This window comes from Ips typographus, linkage group LG4, assembly GCF_016097725.1.
Source record: "Ips typographus isolate SLU linkage group LG4, UJ_Ityp_2.0, whole genome shotgun sequence".
In the NCBI taxonomy this organism is placed as follows: Eukaryota; Metazoa; Arthropoda; class Insecta; order Coleoptera; family Curculionidae; genus Ips; species Ips typographus.
The window spans coordinates 9,040,912-9,060,545 of record NC_138425.1 but is presented as its reverse complement, the minus strand read 5'-3'; the positions used below and the strand labels follow the sequence as shown (position 1 = coordinate 9,060,545).

Genomic DNA, 19,634 nt, shown 5'->3' with positions numbered 1-19,634 from the left:
TTCATCTTTTACAGTAATAACGGCACTTTGCCAGTGTTTTTCCGTTTTTTTTTATAATGAGCAAAGTTTAAAACACAATTTTTTATGTTTAACTTCAAGATTTACTTTTAATAAGTAATTGGTACACTACTAATAAAATCATTTAAAACATTCAGAAAGACAAGGACAAAATATAACAAACTCTAAACATCATAACATATGTGAAGTTAGCCATATTACCAATTCCATTTTCCATTAAAAATTAAAACACTCATGGGACTCAGGGCCTTGCACTTGATTCTTGCCACACTTTAATACTGCTACAATTATAGAGACAGGAGATCCAGTAAAAATATTAAGTTAAATATTCCAAACTGTAAGAATTTTTTATCTTAGATAACCACCAAACATGTCATTGCCCAGGATTTCCAAAATACTATCTGGATCAGTTCTATTTCAGCATGCAGGAAAATCCATTAAAGCATCAATTGCAAGAACTGCGGTAACAAACAAATATGGTATTATTTTAGAGGAGCCCCAAAGAACTAGATTTGGCCTTTTAAAGGTATGACACTATACTAGTAGTAACCACCAACAAGCAATAGTTTATTTGTGCTAAATTTAAAGTTGATTCCCACACAATTTTATGAGGCTATTGGTACTAACTCAATGTACTACTGTTACTTTCAGATAGTATTTACAGTAGTCCCAGGTCTGTTTATAGGTGCTGGAATTAGTAAAACTATAGCCAACTTTTTAGAAGAAAATGAACTATTTGTACCCTCTGATGACGACGATGATGATGATTAAATTGAAAATGGAACCTGTAGTAAAAAGAGAATTTTAACTGCTTCTGTTTAAGACTTACTCTCAGTGCTATAAGAGTCTAAAGCTTTTACAATATATTTGTTGTTGATTGTTGAAAAACAGTGTGAGATAATAAAATTGCTTGCTAATTTTATTAGTTTTATTAAACTGGATTTTGAAGAAAACATGGACAAAATGTTTAATTGTATGTATTAATTAATGTAATAACAACTGAGAGTTATTTTAAATAAATGTAAAATAAATAACATACAAAATTATTGTTTGGTAAATTATTCTGGAGGTCTCTTGTGTGGGCCCCAACCATGGAAGCATTTTGTGAAACGGCGCGATTCTTTGTTCTTCACGCTGAGGAATAATTTCCTAGGTCTCTCTGGCTGTTTAACTCTCATATGTTGAATGTAAACCTAAAAGTACAAGGGTAATGTATTGATAGTTGTAGTGATGGAGTAGTTCAAATAAATTACTTGGGCAGATTTATAAGCCAGTTTAATTTCAACTTCACTACATTTGGGTCCCAGCCATAGAAACACTTGTTCACCACTATCCAAAATCATAATGTCATCATCTGCTAAATCATCCTGAAAAATATAATTTATTATTTATAACATTAATTAAGATTTCAACTACATTAAACAACTACAAGAAAAATGTGGTAATTTGGTTCATTTCAACTGATATCACATGAATACTTTTGATAGCGATTATATAAGATACACGTGACAACTGTCAAAACTTTCAACAGCTCAACTCTATGGTAACTGAAAACGCAATTGTTTTTATGATGTTTCACATCACACATGACAGTTTAAACAAATCATTGCTGACAGTTTTCAGTACTTAAAGCAGTGAAGAAAAACCCCAAAAATGGTGAAACAATCAAAGTTTTCGTATAAAAACCCTGGAGAGTCGGAATGCGTCAAGGCAAGAGCATCAAACGTCAAAGTGAGTTTTAAGAATCTACTGGAAACTGGAAACGCGGTCCGCGGGATGAGCGTAAAACGGGCGCAGGGATACTTGAAAAATGTAATTGCGCGCACCGAGTGTGTCCCGTTTAGAAAGTTTAAAGGTGGAATTGGCAAATGTGCTCAGGCAAAACAGTTCAAAACGACTATTGTAAGTAAACATTTTAATTTAAAAAAAATGCGGAATATTAAACTGAAGTTCACAAACAGCTCGTTTCCTGCTCATCAGTCAGTAAATCAAAGGGTTCAGTTTGTATTGGAGCGTGCAAAGCGATTTTGACGTAATTTGACAGTTGACCAAAATATTGTTTGGTAAAATTACGTTATCGTGACGTCAAATTCGCTCAGCACGGTTCTCTGTTTGCAAAGAACAATCAAATTTGTTTCAGGGTCGTTGGCCAATAAACGCTGCAAAATGTCTTCGAGATTTACTTAACAATGCCATTTCCAATGCAGAATTCTACGAAAAAGACCCGCAAGACATGTATATTGCTCATATCCAGGTAAATTCAGGTCCGGTCTCTGTTCGAAAAACATTTAGAGCGCACGGCAGGATTAATCCGTATGAACGGCATCTGAGTCACGTTGAACTAATTCTTCGGATGCAAGAAAATAAAAACTAGCAGTTTACAATGTTTCGCAGTTTATCATTAATACTATAATAGCTTGTTTTGTAATTTGAAATGTGTTCAGTAATTGTTTTATAGAGATTAAAAGAGTTTTTGATTCAGTTTGCATCTGCATGAAGTATTTCTCTCAATCTAAATAATTATATAAACGGATGGTAAATCTAACTTGTATGAACAATTTAAGTTCAACATTTAGTGCGACTCACCTGACAGAAATCTGAACATTTTTCCGACACAACAAAGTAACCTTTTTCGTTAGAGCATCGAAACAGCCTAGTATATTGCATAAAGGTGGCGTTAGTTTCGTAGGGCTTTTTACCACCAAGACCTAGCCAGAAGAAGTTGTCCGGTTCTTCACCTGTAACAACGAAACACTGTCATGCCTTAATTTCAACTGTCAAACTAAATGTACCCTCTGAAAGAACTTGCAAAGTCACCCAAGGACTGTTAAACATTTCCTCGGCAATATCTTGGATTAGTCTGGCCTCGTCAGGGTCAGACTTGGACCCAACCCAAACGTAAACAATCCCAGAATCGGCATTGTCGTCTTGTTCAAATGGCACTTTTAGTATGTAACTAAAATATCCTGCAATTACTAGCAGATCTATAAAGTATTGCATAGAGCAAACCAGAATGCGGAGTTTAAGAGGGACGCATCAGGGTTAATCTGCACCAATCTAGTATATAACGCACTGCCGTTAGACCTCAAATGGAAAAACTCAACAGCGTTTTTCTCTTTAATTTTCCGTTTTCCCTGATGGATAATGAATTTCCTTTTGAAATGCGCCATAAACTTCATATTTTCCTGTTGCTGGTGTGTTCGAACTACTTCTAAGTTATCTTCAAAAACGGCTTTGAATTTTTTTTGCAATGTGAAAGTGAACGTCAACCAGCCCATGTTCGATGCCTCGCGGCCTTGCCAGAAATACACCACAACTTGAATGTCGTCTTCAGTTTCTGATGGAACGTCATCGTCATCCAACGGTACCCAATAGCGACACAAAAATACGTAACAGTCCTTTGAATAAAAGTGACCTAAAAGTAAAATGTTTTTACAAATGGCAAGTTGGTAATAGTTGGCTTTTACCAATTTCCTCCTCTGGTAATCTGACAAATTTCTTTCCTTCCAAAACAAAAGCTTCCATGCCCTCCAAGTCTTCATTCCATTCATCCATAAGCTGTTGGGCTTCATGTAAGGCCATTAATGGTTGCCTAGAGGAAACAAAACCAACTCTAGGAATTTAGGCTTACAACAACAAAAATCTTACCTGGGAGTAAACAGAGCTGTCAGGTCGGCTTTCGTTTCTTGTTGTTTTGCCCATTTCGTAAGGTCTGCACCAGTTTTCTGTACTGACTCGGCAGTTCTAGTAAAATCAACAGCAATCACCTCATCCCATCCAGTAAACTTGCATTTAAAAATCTAATTTTCGTTAAAACCTCATTAAAACCCTACTCAATTTTTTATTTTTATTCTAATATACCTGTGGTTCAGTACCTTCCCTAACTCTAGTAACCAAAGCATGTTCCGGTCGGTCGATCATATTAAAAAGTTCCTCAGACAGCTTTACTGCAGCTGCATTAACTAATCTAGTAGACTTTTTACCAATCCTGCATTTATTAGTTAGCATCTAGTTTATTTTTATTTTAAATTTTCACGACTTTACTAACCAAACAAAACATCCAAATAGCAATCCAAAATGTAAACATTTTTGCTAATTAAAAGAGTGTTAACAAGCTTGCCGTGAGGGACTTCCACTTGCGGTAATTCCAGATAACCCATTCCCAGCTGTACTTTGTATAAACGCGGAGGCACAGGCGTAAAATCAGGATCAACGTGTTCCTAATTTAACGGGAAATAAGTGAATGCCAAAACTTTTACCTCAAATTGATCAAACCTTAACTACATCTTGAGGTGAAACGTCTTCAGGCAGACCTAAGATCTCCCAGAACTCTTTACTTTCTTCCCCGATAGTTTCCGTAACCATTTCCGCCTTGTTCTTTCTCTCGTTTTTATTGATTTTTTCGCACATCAATCGAGCTTTAGATTTTAAGGTGTTTTTTGCTTTTTTGCCATTCCATATAAATATATTCATTCCTGAAATCCAGGTCAAAAATCAACGATGTAACTGAGATTCAGTAAAGGCAATGTTAGAAATGTTTTCAAAAAGAGACAAATTATTATCAAGAATAGTACTTACCTTTATCCAAAATAAAAACAAACCGAGGATCCAAAGAGTAAGGACTAATTGCTACAGGTTCCAAATGAATCGACGGACCAGCCGCATGAACCCTGTAGAGTCTTGTCTCAAACGACTGCAAAAAATATCAAATTCAGTGAAATACATTCAGCTTTTCAGTGCGGTGAAATTACCATATTTTCAACTGTGTAAAAACCACTACACGTTCTGCCACCTTGCACATAAGTAATCTGCGTCTCAAACAAATTCAAAAACTCATCAGACTCGTCTCCTTGTTCTTCGCGAATAGTCCTGCATTGCGCTCCTAAATAATTCCTTAGATTAACGGCATGAATTGCCGAACACGCTTTTTTATCCAACTGCAAAAAGAATACGTTGCACTTAAGGTTATCATCAAAAAAACTGATCATACTGTGGCTTTCTCTCCGATCCAAAAGTAAATTTCCCAGTTCAAACTCTGGTTTTCATCTGACGTGGTTTTAAGAACAATATAGCAGTCTCCTTCATAAAATTTCCCGTAAGTGACTTCTTCAATACGATTGGGTAGAAAGTTTTCAATTTCCCATATTGTTAGACCAGGCGTTTGCCCATCTTCAGGTTCGAAAAATTCGGAATAGTCTAGGGGTGGTTTTTCTAGGGCTTCATCCCAACGTTTCGGCCTAAAAATGTTTTACTAAAATTGTTTGTCTATTAGAAAGTATAAGATAAAGAGTTTACTTTAATGATTCAGCTTTAGCTTCTGCCTCTTCTTGCAAACTTAGGTTCTTCTCTTTTGCTATGTCTTTCATACCCTAAAAATGCAAAGTCAGTTTCTTTAACTAAATCTAAAAAGATGATTTTATACAAGATTGGCAATTCTTGGATAGAATACTTTCTTTAAGTTTCTAAATATTCTGGTTTATTGGCCAAACTATTAACTTACATTTAATTTAAAACACACCAAATTACCTTCAAAATTTTAGCTTGATCCTGATCTGCTTCCTCATGATCTCTTTTACCTCTTCTAAGCCTCATTTTCCTTGCAATTGGATCTTTACTAGGATCTGTAAAATCATCTGTATTACCCTACATTTTCACAACAAAACAGATGAAATCATACTTTGAGCTGGTGCAGGTGTTGGGACTGAAGCCCCAGCTAGTCTTAATTGATTTTGTAAAGAGAAGTCAATGTTATAAAACTCAACACCGGCGCCTCTACTCATTTCTGTAGGTTTTGGTGGCATTATTAGATCTGGGTTGTTTCTTAAATCTAAAGAGTCCAAATCATTTAGTAAGTGAATGGCATCTGGTAAAGTTATCAGGCGGTTTGAACTCAAATTCAACTTCTTCAAAGATCCACATCTGAAATAAATTATCAGGATTCACTAATCAAAAGTTTTGTTGTGGTCTCTTGAATTTTACCTGCATAAACCTTCTGGAATCATTTCAAGCTGATTGTGGGCTGCAGAAAATATTTCCAAGGCCCCTAATTTACCAATTCCTGAAGGAATTCCCTCAAAGTCCAGTTGATTGTCATTAACATAAAGTCTTCTCAAACACTGAAGTTTGCACAAAGTTGAAGGGAGGCTAGTCAATTTGTTATGGGACAAATTTAATGTTTCCAGTTTTTGCCAGAACTCAATTGCTATAAAATTAACAATTTATGAACATTATTTTAACTAAAATCTACAAACCTGAAGAAAGTTCAGTAATTTCATTTTCACTCAAGTTCAATCTCTTCAAACTAGGCAGTGAATACAAAGCTTCTGGAACTTTAGGCAAAGCATTCTCAGACAAATCAACATCAATCAAATTAACCAAATTTTCCAAGTTATTAGGGAAATTACTCAGATTTCTCTGTGTATTTCTCAAATGAACAGTTTCAAGACTGATTAGACTAGGCAACTGCCTTAACTGAAAATGTCCCAAGGGATTGTGGTTCAAAATTAATGTTTGAAGATTTGCTAATCGCCTAGTTTGAGGTGGAAGTGTTTCCAAGTTGTTATGACTGAGATCCAAAAACAGCAAATCTGTTAAGTTAATGAACAAAGAGTTTGGAATGGCATCAATGCTAAAATATTTGAAATAAAGTATAAAGAACTCTAATCTTGCATAATTAAATAACTTACTGATTATGGCTCAGATTTAACACTAATAAAGTTCTGGCTCTATCAAGCCCTTCAGGAACTTCCTTTAAATTGTTATGACTTAAATCTAATGTGCTCAGCTCATCTAAATTAAACAATTCAGAAGGAACCCCAGAATTCTTTACTTTATTGTGTCTCAAATTCAATGTCCTAATTATGAAAGTAACAACTTTAAAATATCTTTAATAATGCCAATAAAATACAACCTTAAACAATTCAGCTCAGTTAATTCCCCATAAAGTTTTTCCAAGTTATTTCGCGTCAACGACAAGTGTTCTAGCTTCATCAAGTTACCCATTTCTTTGGGAATCTCATTCAAATTTGTCCGGTCCAGTTTTAGCCATTGAACTCCTGTCATGTAACCAACAGCTTCAGGAAATTTGTGACTCTACAGTAGTTTTCCAGTCTTAGAAGTGTACACGTAAAGAAGTAATTAATACTTACACTAAAGTCATTTCTAGTGAAATCAATGCCCCTCACAAAGGGCAGTACCCCAGTATTATGTGACATGTTTCCTGTATTCAGAGGTTAGGGAATCCAATTATTTTTGTGTCAATTGTTTATTAGTTTTTTTAGTAACGTTTCACTACATTAAAAAAAATCAGACTTTTAAATTAAAATTTTTAATAACTTTTCAAAATATGAGTAAAATAAAACATTACTTCTATTTTTAAATCTGACGTCACGTAAATTCGTAAATATTAAACAGCTGTTAAGTGTCACCAATGACAGTGACATTGATTAGACAGATTATAATTTGAGGTTAGTTAGAATTACATAATAATGGGTTATCTTTGTCTTATATTATCTGAGTAATAAGGACGACCAATATTGCTATAGTAGCTTTAGCAGTGGCGCCATCTGCATAAAGGCAACTTGCGCCTTTTGACTTCACTATTGCCAAATTTCTTTTGCAATATTTTGCACTTGAAGTAGACATTCTACTTACATAACAAAAAGGTTTAACTAAATCGCGTCGGTTGAACAATTGCTTTGCTGTTCTGCAATTTTACCAATTATATTTTGAAAATATCGCGTTGGTATTTTTTAAGATTGAATTCTCGCAGATTTCCATCAAGAAATAACGAAAAAAAAACGAGATGGAAACATTCACTTTAGGTTTAAATTTTGTCTTTTGCGTAACAGTGGCAATGCCGCGATTCATCGATTGGCAGAATGGCAGTCTCGAATCGTGGAATGACAATTCGACTATTCGAGAAATTTTAGTAGCTCGTCTTTCTCAAAGAACATCCGCCGCGTGCGATTTAAGCGCAATCGGTGCGAACGTGCTCTCAAGCAACCTTTAACTATAAAATCATGGAAAAACTCATTTAGTTTACGTTGATCATGTGTCCCGCTTATTTGTTTTAATTCACCATCATTTGCTTTCGGTTTTGCACATTCATTTTTACTCAAACGTCGTTTTCCACAGTATCTTTTTCGTGATTTTGGGTGTTCGTCGTTCATAACCTTCATCTATTTAGTGCGTTTTACTTTTGGGGATTTGCAACAGATTTTCCCTAAATTTTATAAAAATGGAGAAGCCGGAGGAGAAGAAAACCATCGCGTATCGGTTAGTTTTAACTGGAGGTGAGTTTATGCTTAAAATCCTTGGGGAATTATTAATTTAAGGGACTGTAGAGAAGGAATAAGGACATTTCAGTCCTTTGTTGTCATCCTCTGTATTATTGATTTTTGTCAGTTTTACTATTTACATCACTAATACTAGCAAACATTTATTAAATTTACGGGAGGAGGAAGGATTTAACAATAGTTTCAATTTGTAGAAATTGTAGTTGATGATTAAATTTACCTATGTTCTTCAGTATTCAATAATACTATGTGCTATTAAAGCAAAAAATGAGAGAAATGTTACCACAAAAGAAATTAAGTGTAGTGTAGTATATTTTATTAATGATTTTCATAAAAGAATAGTTTTCCCTATTGAAAACGAAAGCTAAAAGTTTTAAAAACATATCAAAGCACTTTAAATTTATGATTAGATTTCCACACTGACAATAGCAATTAATTAACCAATTATGATCGTAATTTTATCATACAGCTTTTCAAAAAACTATGAATACTAAATAATAATGAAGATAAAACAATTATCATTTTTTTTTATTCTCTTGGTTTTTCTTTATAGGCACTAAGCACCATTCCAACTTAATGTATTAAATAGTACTAGTACACAAACACTTTTATAAATGAAGGTTATTATAATTATACTTCTGATGCATAATTAAGAAAATATACCTAGAGATTTCAATATTATATTATACAATTACCTACATTAACTAGTTACTAGAATGTCCTGTGAATGTGTAATCAACTGGGTGGGGAACCAATTTTACATTATACTATCAAATTTCCAAAAGTACAATTTTTTAGGTCCTTGCGGAGGAAAGACCACTGGTCAAGCAAGAATATGCACATTCTTTGAAAATCTAGGGTGGAAGGTATGATTTATTGTGTAATGAAATTGGGATATTTGTAAAAAATGAATTTTGTTGTTATGTAGGTGTATCGGGTACCAGAAACTGCTTCAGTATTGCTTAGGTAAGTTGTGCAGTTAAAAAACCTTGAACTTTTAAACCAATCTATTTTTATTTCAGTGGAGGTGTCAAATTCAGTGATCTCAGTGATGAAGAGGGTGAGTGGGCTCAATTCTGCACTTAAAAATCAAATTATAAGGGCAACACCAATGCTGCAAAACATTTAAAATCCCATATTTTCATTAGGTCAGAAAGCCAATTATTACCATCAAGTCTGGTTAGTGTCAGTTACATAAATATAAATCCCTTTAGTTGGTGTTAGTTTGTACAACAAACAGTTAAATAGTATTATTAACTTTTGAGGATTCCACATTCTATTTTAAAAATAGACTTTTTCTATTGCATCACCAACTAACCTTTTAAAAATCAATTTAGTTGCCACTTTATTATTGGATTGATTTATCTCATTTTATATTAAAGAAACATTTCCTAAAACTTAGAGAAGTTATAATGAGAACACATATGACCTGTTTACAGTTGTAAGCCTTCTACATGTTTAGTGTAATTTTTGGCAGGAAAATAAAAATTGTTTATTTTTAGGCACCTAATCTACCATTCTAGATATACAAACCGCGTGGTTTTAGCAATTATTACGTTTTTAGACTTGAAAAGTGATAATTATTTTAACCAAAATATACAACATTTGAAATGTCTAACTGATGATTTCTTTAGTTTAGGCATTGCTTTGAGAGTATGTTTTGTCTGCAAAACGTATGGTTTAAACCATAGTAGGACCATATTTCTGACCTAAATATAAATGATTTTTCTAAAATAAGAATGAGGGCCTGACAGGAAACACACTATTGTGACTTGATTTGTGTGCCAAAATTTCTTTGCACTCAGTTTTTTGTTGTTCCCGTCCTAGCCAAATGATATCTGGTGTACATGACTTTGTATTTGTGAATGATATCCAAAAATATCTGTGCAAGTTGTTTAAGACGTGTTATTAAACGTTTTATGCTCTACTAGTCCGTTTGAAATGTTTTGCTGTCAAATGCAATAGCAGTTATGCCTAACCAAGGCAGGAAACTATTATAGCTAGCACTTTTTCATCCACGTGCTTCTATTCTTATTATATTTGATTTAATTACCATAACGTTTACTTTGAGTATAGGTCACTAAAAATCAGCAGTTTAGTCACAATCAACATATTATGCCAATGAAATAAAAATAAACTATTAAGTAATGTTTATTATGTCTGAGTTGTTTGCGATATTATAATACTCTTGTAAACTCAGATTTTTTTAAATTAAAATGCCCTCTGATGATTGGAGTGTAATGTTTTGTGTTTTTATGCCAATGTTTTAGTATTGTTGAATCTGAATAATTTGTTTGGTGACTGATGTACTATTTTGATTCATTTGGTAGGGATGTCATTGTATTTCTCAAACTTTGCACTTGTTCAATGACTGGGTTTAAATTGCATGACAACATCTGCTGTATTTGTTTAACCCATCACTTAACAACTGATACTAAACTAATTTCTGCTGTATCTTTGTTTTTATTTTTATGTAGCAAATAATCTGCAGACGTTTTTTCTTTTACATTGCATATTAGATTTGCAATGATTCTGCAAACATCTAAATCTAGGGAGTGGTTTAGACTTTGATCTTTGCGGTCAACGATTTTCGGCCTCAATTTTTGGCCAAAAAGTAAAAATACAATTTGCTTATTTTTAAATGTGTGTACCATACCAATCAATCATCTTCAGGCAGGACAGGTTGTTACTTCAAGAAAGGTTAAGTGAGCATTAAATGTCTGGGAACACTTTCATTGCAGCAAAATAACTCTGAATGACATTTTAATGTCCTCTCCTGACATAACTAATGTAATTTAGTTTTCATAAAATTATAGAATAGTATTAATTAATAGTTGCGTGATACTGAATTGGAAACAAAACATGTAACAGACTAGACAGGAAAGTTTATAGATTCATTACAGGCTAGGAAGCCATTAACCCAGCAATAGGGAGGATTAACTGACATTCATTTTCAAGCAACTAATCAAAGATTGGACACTTATTGCAAATTATTCAAGTCACATTTTACTAAGTGTTTGCAGATGTTTTGGGATACAAATTAGCTTTTAAGGGCCAATCATTTATAATAGAAAATGGCTGCGTTCATAATTAAAGTAGTGATCTATAATCTATGTTTTAGTTTACTGACAATTTCAATACACATGCTGTATTATGTAGGTATTTTGACAAATCATTCCCATTTAACCAACAGAAAAACATTACGCATTTAACCAATTCATTTCTGACATTTCATTAATTTAACTCAATCTGAAATCAGAAAGGTTAATACTCTAATTAAAGACCTTGACCATATTTGATAAAATTTAAATTTATAAAATTAATTGACACCCAGACAGGAGGCATCGCAACTTTGGTAAATAAACATTACAATAATCAAACTTCATGAACATTAAGCTGTTCTAGAAAATTCCGGTTATTTCGCGTGATTAGTAGCAATATCTTTGACTAAATATTTTAGGCCCATTGATTTTCAATAAACAATAAACAAAACTTAAGTAATTTTTTTTATTGATAAATATGATTTTCTTTAGGCGTTACCTTTCAAGAAAATTTGCTTAAGACGATGCTTCAAATCGAAGATACGTTCTTCGAACTGGGCAGAACTTGTAGAAGAAACTGTCTCATTATCTGCGACAGAGGAGCTATGGACGCTTCAGCTTGTAAGTCATTCAAATTATATGCATCCCTAAAGAGAAAACCACTAACGTTTTGTAATTTTCTTTTTGGCAGTGTTTTTTGTAGGAACTGCAATTTGTTTTATAATTATCGAATCAAAATAATTCCGAGTTTATCTAAGATGTGTTTAATTTGCTTATTTCCAGGACAAATAAATAACGACAAATTTGCAGTGAAATTGCAAACATTGTTTCAATTTCAGTTGTGTCTAAAGAAATGTGGGAGAGTATAATGTCAAACAATAGCTGGAACAACATCGAGCTGAGAGACAACAGGTATAATCAGATCATCCACATGGTGTCGGCTGCCAAGGGGGCCGAAGATTATTACACGACAGAGGTGAGATTTTAATTGATTACAGTGCGTAAAAAATGCTAGAAATATATAGAAAGTATAGTTAATGCTGGAATTTCCAATCTGAATTGACGTAGTTTACATGTGGTTTTTGCTTTGTTTACTGGTGTTGGAATTTTGTTTTACCGGCTGAGTCAGGGTTAAACGGCCAAACCTAGAGAATTGGATTTTAAGCAGAAAGTTGTGTCCGAAAATGCGTTAGTACTGAGATACAGGGTGATAAAGTTTTAGATTTTATAACATAACTTCATTCATTCTTGACATAGAAAGATTAATTTTTCTACATACACTACTCTTTAGGATGATCTCCACAATTGTAGTGAAAATGTACAGGGTGATACTTTTTCATAGGTCAATGCTCATTTTATCTTCCCATACTTGTTTGTATGTAGTATGCCACCGATGAAGTTATGTAATAAAACCTTTAAAAAATCTGAAACTATCACCCTCTGTATCTCGGTAATAACGCATTTTCGGACACAACTTCCTGCTTAAAATCCAATTCTCAAGACATGGTATAAATTTGGCTGTTTAACCCTGACTCATCCTGTATAATATTACTGTACTGTGTTGAAGTATTTGAATTTCTCCACTGACTGTGTAGTCAAATCATTATTTTATCGTGTAACAACCAGAAATATCCAGGGTCGAGTTGCCAGACTTACAACATTAAATAACCTATAATTTAATACTAACATTACTAACTCGCTTTTACTATGGTAGTCAAGTTCTAAACGTTTGGCTTTGTTCCATTAGTTACGTGATTAATTTATGTTTTTGTTGCTTAGGACCATTCTTGCCGGTCCGAAGGTGTGGAACTAGCCAGGGAACTGGATACCAAGGCTGCGGCCGCGTGGGTTGGACACCCCTACTTTGACGTTATCGACAACAGCACCGATTTTGAGGGAAAAATCCGTAGAATGATTGGATCGGTCTGTCACAAAATTGGTCTTGATACAGGTGACAGATTGCAAACCAATTCGAAGAAACACAAGTTTCTCGTCCGGTATGTTGACAATAGTAATTTGATCGCTCTGTATACTGAGAGGTGTTTCTGTTCTAGTGGTCCGTTGCCGGATGATTCCGTGTTTCCCCCGTTCCAAGACTTCGAAGTTGTGCATAACTATCTGCAATCAAACTCTCCAAACCAAGTCAGGCTAAGAAAACGCGGCCAAAAAGGTGAGAAAAGAAAATACTTTCAGATCCGTTATCTTTAAATTACTTTTTAGGATAATTTTTTTTCAAAACACCTTTTGCTACCAAATTTTTTGATCAATCTTGTTTCAGTAGTGTTGATTTTGTTTGAGTACTTATTTTTCATTTGGCTTTGTTCTATTTTGTTAATGTTCATCACTGGTTTAGTACTTATGTAAATAACGCCGCCAATGTGAAAATAGCACACTTCACCACATAATATATTAATATTATATGAGAAACAATATAACTGTTGTTGTTTAAATAGGTGTTTTAATTGTTAAATACTGAGATGACGGCGACATAGATTGATACAATTATGTTTTTTTGTGCCTGTTGTTATTTTGTTACAAAGTGTTATCCTAAGCATTTAAGAAAAATTTGCAACCAACGCTTTAGCCTAGTTAGTTAAATGGTAAATAATTAAGTTATTTTTTTGACCTCTAAAAAAATGTTTAACTTGCGACAATAGAAGTTACATACAACAATATAAACATGTTGGCATTTTCATGACTTGTCATTTTATGAAAGACGAACGTTACAATGATGGAAATTAACAGTTACGTATACGAATGAAACATGACGTAACATGTGTATAAGTTGGCTAGAATTTCTGTTTAATTTTCTATCCAGAGTTTCTACATTTTGAAATGGTGTTCAATTTGCTATCTTAAAAGATTTAGCACAAAATAATCATTATTTGGCACTACTACAAAAACAACAGAACTGGTGGTTAAAAACTCGTTTGCATCAATCTAAATTATCACATTTTATTCCTATAACAGAGATCTCGAACAAGGTAAGCTTGTGTGGTTTGAATTGAAAAGAAAAATAAAACAAACAGCCATACAAATCATGCAAATCTGATATTAGTATACGCGCGACATTGACCGTTCAGTTTGCTTTTCTTCAACATTGCAACATGTCCAGTTAACCGACATTATGATTTGTATTGCTTTTTATTCACTTTGATTTTTAGTTGCTCCATAATAACGCTTTTTTGTCACATTCACGCAATAACAAAGCAATTTAGTTTAGTGTCAAGTCATTTGCGACATTATTGATTTGTTTTTATAACACTGGTAATTTAGGAAATCTCAAGATAGGAATAAGGAAGTTATTTTTTGTTATAAGGCCGTGATATTTTTACAGGTTTAAGTAGGTTGATATTTTTAAAGTGCAGAAAAGTTAATTCTTGCATTGCAACAACCTAGTTTAAGGAATTTATGTGTTAATTTCTGGCAGCAAAGTGTGCCAAACTGAAATTTGCCATTGCAATGTAAATGAATAACTGTTTGGGTTTAAAAATAATCAAGAAGTAGTTTATTCTTTATCCTTAAAGATAAATGTATTTTCACTGAAGTCACCTCTGTTACCAAAAGTTCTCAGAAATTCACTATAAAATTTGATACTGTTTTAAGAGAATACTTATATTTATTTAACAAATCAATTCATTACAAACATCTAATCAACGTAGTATAAAACTTGCACAAAAAATTACACATACATTTTGTTTTATGTAAACATGGAAAATTGATTTTTTTATTTTAGGTTACTACAGCTACATTCATACAGTGCGACGTCAAAATCAACCAGGAGGTCAAGTAATCGAAGTTAAAACACAGATAAATCACCGTGACTACATTAACTTGCTGACCCAAAAGGACAATTCGCACTTTACCATTTATAAGAAAAGGCGGTGCTTCATTTTCAACAATCAGTATTTCCAGCTGGACATTTACGAGCAGCCCAGTCATCCAAGGTAAGCTTACTCTCAATTAATCTTCAAATTTATTAGAGTTAAACTTAAAAATAGGTTAAAGTTTACATGTGAAAAAACAGCTGTTTTTCGTGACCAATCTTAAATTAACATTATCACTAGTCTTATTTGTATTCTATGCTTTTGACTGTTTTCGTTCTGGCTATAAAATTAGCGGCATCAAGATGTCCTTGGCACAGGGCCAATAAATAAGGATCCGGCTGCACTTTGATGTTGGCGTTCTTTAAGAGTAACCATTTAATTAAGGGCACATGACCGAAAATTGCGGCCATTTGTAGGGCAGTAGCGTTGTTTCTGCCTGGTTCGTCAATGTTTGCCCCGGCGTAGTACAGTTCTCTGATACAAGTAGCATTTTTGTAATGCTGAAAAAGGTCTCAACAAATCTGTTTGGAAAAACTAGAATTATACTCACTTTATGCATTATACAGAAAAATACAGCCAAATGAAAGGGTGTCTCATTATTTTTCGACTTCATAGAAACATTAGCCCCCTTTGTCAGCATGTACTTTACTATTTGGGTATTAGCTTTAGCACATGCCACCATAAACGGAGTGTAACCTTCGGGCTTTTTGAACTTGTTCACATAATCCGGGTGCTGGTTCAATATTCTCATAATTGTGATTACATCATCGCGTTCTGTAGCTTTATACAGTTCCGAAAAACTTGCACTCTCCAAGTATGTTAGTAAGATGCGGTGAACCATTTTTATAACTAATATTAAACCACCATACAGTAAAACAATACCGCAAATCCAAAGGCACTGGGTCGAAACAGAATACTCGAAATGCTTAGTTATGTTTGTGGTGTTATTTATTAGAAAATTGACAAAAATTGAAAGCGAAGAGGAACCCATCTTGTAGGATTGATTGATAACTAATTGAATGTCAAAAAAACAGCAGAAGCGTCTAGAATTTCAAAATGGCAGCCGCGTCATTTCAAGGTTCATGGCCAACTTTGCCTATCTTACTACCGCAAGTATCATAGAGATGATAATAATACTGGAGGTGCTACTACGACCAAAATTTTTGTTTTCAACTATTTTTATGTATCTTGTGACAAAAAAATTTCAGATGCAGAGGGTTGATTCTTATTGAAACATACTCGGCGGTCGACGACGAAAGCCTACGCAAGACCCTCCCAACATTCTTAAACATAGAAAGAGAAGTTACAGGCAATCCGGATTATTCCATGTACAATCTGTCGTTACGGGAGGACTGGAAAACTTCCAAGAAATACTTACACACCAACTTTATCGGTAAGTTATTCAAAGCGTATAAACTAATTTAATAAATAGCATAACGGAAGGTGTCAAGAAAACGAAGATGTGGTTTACTGGAGGTGTAACTCATTTTAAAGTTGATTGAGGCCTGAAGATGGAAAGTGTTAGTTTAACGTTGACGTAAATGTTTTTTTTATGTCTTATCTTAATTTAAAGTGTTTCCAATATTGAAGAGTTTAATTTTTAAAAATCATAAAAAATAAACAAGATAATTTTTTTTATAAAGCTTAAGTTATTTTTAAGCTGCTTATTGTAAATACCATATAATTTGATTAGTACTCTACTTACAAACATTTTTAAAAATTTAACAAATCTGGTACTTTTTCAGTAAACTTTTTACCCTTAATATTACAGTTATACTTTAGTGCTATGAAAAACGTATGAAGATAATAAAGAGAAAAACAAACAGTAAAACAAAGTGAAGAAAGATTAAAAGTTAACAGGGGGAAGAAAGGTAACAACTCCCATAAAAACTATTAATTTAATCTTATAGTAAAATAAATGTACATTTTTGGTTGTTTTCAGGTCCTGAAGATAGTGACGGTCATGGGCCCCAAACCAAAGCAAACGGTCATGCCGACAATTCGAACTTAGAATGCAAACAACCAGCCAAGTTAAACGGTCATTCTATCATCAACGGTATAAGTTCAAATGTTGTCAATGGCAAGGCTTAAATATGTGACCTGTGTGATAATTTATTTTAAATTAATTGCTAACGGTCATTTTTTTAATCTATAGAAGGTTAAGCTGAAGTTTATTCTGTAGTTGAAACTTCGGAGTAGCGTTAAAACCAAAAAATTGATCGTAATAGGTATTTTGTATAGTATTTTAATAATACTACTTGTATTGTTTTTATTTTTTTATTTTGTGACTTTGACCAAGACAATTATTATTCTTTTTTCTGTTCTACAATTTAATAGTGAGTGTTGAGCAACTCATCTATTTAATTTATTTTGATCCTTTATGGTATACACTTAAAAATGTAGCTGTCCTAATAGACACTATATGAATGTCTTGAATTAGTGTACTAGTTTGATACTACTCACTTTGATTCCAAAAATGTTATTATTAGAGAGGTGATATTTTATTAAACTTGTGTATCTCCTGCAATCCATTTTGAGTAATATAACTTTTTTTTGTTACTGAACCTTTATGCAAAAAAAACCTATTTTTTTAATATTGTACTGTGATTTTGATAGGTGAGAACTAAATTATTGTATAACATTTGCCATGCGTAATTTCTACTTGTCACCAATCTGTACGTTTCTTTTGCTATTTCAAGCCTGAAAGAGCACCTGTCTTGCTATAAGCTGTGATTTTTATTACGTAAGATTGTTAAATTATATAAAAAAGCCTCAACATACCTATGTTCAATTTTTAATAATTTGTTAATCAGTTACATTCATTTGGTGCTGCTAGAAACTTAACTACTCTTAGACATAAAATATAATAGTCAAGTGTTTTTCCTAGTTCTGTAGGTAAAAAGGTTTTTAATGCAGTTGAATTCAGTTGTACATTTTAAAACTTCATGGTGTTGTCTGGTTGATGAAATTATTACATTTTCTTGTAAAAGATACTTAAAATAAAAACAAGTAGTGCTGGGTTTTTGTATTTTTTTCATCAAAATCATGTACAAAAAAAATTCTAACTAGTTTTGTTACTTAAATATTGCTTCATAACTCGTTTTCCAGGTACTAAACCTGGTGTTAAACCCGGTCTTTTTCGTTTTTTTGAGTTGGTGTTAGATGCTAGTTCCAAGTTCTTGTTGTCTTCAAGTACTTCAGGTTGCTGTGATGTCCTGAAAGTCATTGACCACAACAAATAAGTTGTATGGTTCACAGAAACATTGAATAAATACCTTGGATTTAGACCATCTGATTGACAAACTACACTATTTGACCTTGCAACATGCAGTTCAGCATTCAGTTGTTCTTTAGACTTTTGCAGATCTGAGTCATGAGCAAACTTGCAGTTATGTCCAAACCTGCATCTGCCTTTTCTGTAATTCCAACATATTTTCTTACCTAAAACCCAAATAATTTTAAATTCATTCCCCATATCTGTACTGGACAACTACCATTGATAACAGCAACATTTTTGGTGTTGATCATTTTTACATGTTTCTCCAAGATAGCTTCTTTGGCATGCTCTTCCACCAAAAATGGATTGGCAAAAACCAAACCAGATCCACTTTGGCTATTGCTCTCTCCCACATTAAAAGTGGGTGCTGGCAGTTTACTAAATGCTGCAGTAGGGAGTTTTTTGTCTTCAACATTGTCATTGTCTGACTCTCCTGAGGATGGTTCAGGTTCTTTTTTGAATTCTGTTTTACTGAAAAGTATGACAGCTGACCGATTTTTTACTAAGTGTATTGAGCCAACAGGTCAAACAGGGACACTATTTTTTTTATTTAATAGTAATTCAGTTTAAAGAGGTAAAAAGTATATAAATAGTAACTTCTACTTACATGATTGTTTCTTCTGGGTTAGGGGAGTTTTCAGTTTCAGAGTCACTTTCATAATCAGCTACTAAAGACATACCTACTTAACAGTTTTTTTTAATTTAGGAAAACACGCTTGAAAAATTAGTTAAATGACATATTTAAAGAATAATAAAAAGCCAGTGTTTTATTAAATTTATTTATTATTTTTCTAAATAGGAAAATAAATAATGAGGACACCCAAGAGTGAAGACAGTGATGTGATGATGACACACGATGGCATTTGACATTATGTCATGTGGTATAACTCAGTGGCGTTCAACTTAATTCCACTGGATTTCATATTTCACAAATTTTTATAAGCAAGCTCTTCACAAAAATAAAGTCTATTGTAATTATTACGGTTAAATTTATTTTATAAATTCCTATTTAGTCAGCACTTTGCATCTTCACATTTCAGTTCCAAGGATCCAAACAATTTTTGTTGTTACCCAACTGCGTCTACGCCTACGAATTTGTTGCATTTACTGTATAAATGGTTGCCTAGTTTACAATGAAGCTTTAATTAACCTAATTTTTACATAGTTCAGTGTT

General features: G+C 33.2%; 5 protein-coding genes across 7 annotated transcripts; 2 read left to right on the top strand and 3 right to left on the bottom strand.

Annotated features, from left to right (window-relative positions):
* Positions 1–979: 979 nt before the first annotated feature.
* fliI (FLII actin remodeling protein) lies at positions 980–7,419 on the bottom strand. Its single transcript, XM_081977338.1, is given in 21 exon segments — positions 980–1,211; positions 1,272–1,385; positions 2,605–2,756; positions 2,811–2,974; positions 3,028–3,433; positions 3,486–3,610; positions 3,667–3,818; positions 3,880–4,006; positions 4,063–4,238; positions 4,294–4,493; positions 4,597–4,711; positions 4,770–4,955; positions 5,009–5,255; positions 5,314–5,387; positions 5,545–5,639; positions 5,696–5,937; positions 5,998–6,220; positions 6,270–6,646; positions 6,705–6,872; positions 6,929–7,110; positions 7,167–7,419. Coding segments are annotated over 21 exon segments (3,726 nt in total). The 5' UTR covers positions 7,233–7,419; the 3' UTR covers positions 980–1,076.
* Positions 1,672–2,499, top strand: LOC145727636 (large ribosomal subunit protein uL22-like). Its single transcript, XM_081977333.1, has 2 exons — positions 1,672–1,920; positions 2,159–2,499. Exons 1-2 carry the CDS (start codon positions 1,672–1,674, stop codon positions 2,390–2,392), a joined length of 483 nt encoding a protein of 160 aa, XP_081833459.1. The 3' UTR covers positions 2,393–2,499.
* A 517-nt stretch (positions 7,420–7,936) lies between the features above and the next one.
* Positions 7,937–18,203, top strand: Ttd14 (TRPL translocation defect 14). Of its 2 annotated transcripts, none has more exons than XM_081977316.1 (11): positions 7,937–8,312; positions 9,114–9,181; positions 9,244–9,281; positions 9,338–9,375; positions 11,849–11,977; positions 12,196–12,332; positions 13,136–13,353; positions 13,411–13,526; positions 15,093–15,303; positions 16,392–16,576; positions 16,627–16,767. In XM_081977316.1, exons 1-11 carry the CDS (start codon positions 8,258–8,260, stop codon positions 16,683–16,685), a joined length of 1,254 nt encoding a protein of 417 aa, XP_081833442.1. In that variant the 5' UTR covers positions 7,937–8,257; the 3' UTR covers positions 16,686–16,767. The 2 variants fall into 2 exon arrangements, with proteins under 2 accessions (XP_081833442.1, XP_081833441.1); XM_081977315.1 differs by lacking the exon at positions 16,627–16,767 and adding an exon at positions 17,126–18,203 and having other exon boundaries at positions 7,938–8,312.
* Positions 15,314–16,036, bottom strand: LOC145727634 (uncharacterized). Its single transcript, XM_081977328.1, has 2 exons — positions 15,734–16,036; positions 15,314–15,683 (listed from the first exon to the last, which is right to left on the bottom strand). Exons 1-2 carry the CDS (start codon positions 16,022–16,024, stop codon positions 15,426–15,428), a joined length of 549 nt encoding a protein of 182 aa, XP_081833454.1. The 5' UTR covers positions 16,025–16,036; the 3' UTR covers positions 15,314–15,425.
* Positions 18,194–19,314, bottom strand: LOC145727632 (uncharacterized). 2 transcript variants are annotated; one of them, XM_081977327.1, is made up of 4 exons: positions 19,068–19,314; positions 18,678–18,947; positions 18,459–18,624; positions 18,194–18,398 (listed from the first exon to the last, which is right to left on the bottom strand). In XM_081977327.1, the coding sequence occupies exons 1-4, from the start codon at positions 19,117–19,119 to the stop codon at positions 18,245–18,247; spliced, it is 642 nt and encodes a 213-aa protein (XP_081833453.1). In that variant the 5' UTR covers positions 19,120–19,314; the 3' UTR covers positions 18,194–18,244. The 2 variants fall into 2 exon arrangements, with proteins under 2 accessions (XP_081833453.1, XP_081833452.1); XM_081977326.1 differs by having other exon boundaries at positions 18,678–18,931; positions 19,068–19,313.
* Between the last annotated feature and the right edge of the window lie 320 nt (positions 19,315–19,634).

Excerpts from the sequence above, each read along its gene's own strand:
- LOC145727636 (XM_081977333.1), top strand. The coding sequence starts at position 1,672 with ATGGTGAAACAATCAAAGTTTTCGTATAAAAACCCTGGAGAGTCGGAA. Across the intron at positions 1,921-2,158 it reads AACAGTTCAAAACGACTATT|GGTCGTTGGCCAATAAACGC; the intron begins GTAAGTAAACAT and ends AATTTGTTTCAG.
- Ttd14 (XM_081977315.1), top strand. The coding sequence starts at position 8,258 with ATGGAGAAGCCGGAGGAGAAGAAAACCATCGCGTATCGGTTAGTTTTA. Across the intron at positions 9,182-9,243 it reads TTGAAAATCTAGGGTGGAAG|GTGTATCGGGTACCAGAAAC; the intron begins GTATGATTTATT and ends GTTGTTATGTAG. Across the intron at positions 16,577-17,125 it reads CTTACACACCAACTTTATCG|GTCCTGAAGATAGTGACGGT; the intron begins GTAAGTTATTCA and ends GGTTGTTTTCAG.
- LOC145727632 (XM_081977326.1), bottom strand. The coding sequence starts at position 19,138 with ATGTCTTTAGTAGCTGATTATGAAAGTGACTCTGAAACTGAAAACTCC. Across the intron at positions 18,932-19,067 it reads AACCCAGAAGAAACAATCAT|TAAAACAGAATTCAAAAAAG; the intron begins GTAAGTAGAAGT and ends CATACTTTTCAG. Across the intron at positions 18,625-18,677 it reads AAATGTTGCTGTTATCAATG|GTAAGAAAATATGTTGGAAT; the intron begins GTAGTTGTCCAG and ends TTTGGGTTTTAG.
- LOC145727634 (XM_081977328.1), bottom strand. The coding sequence starts at position 16,024 with ATGGTTCACCGCATCTTACTAACATACTTGGAGAGTGCAAGTTTTTCG. Across the intron at positions 15,684-15,733 it reads TTTTCTGTATAATGCATAAA|CATTACAAAAATGCTACTTG; the intron begins GTGAGTATAATT and ends GACCTTTTTCAG.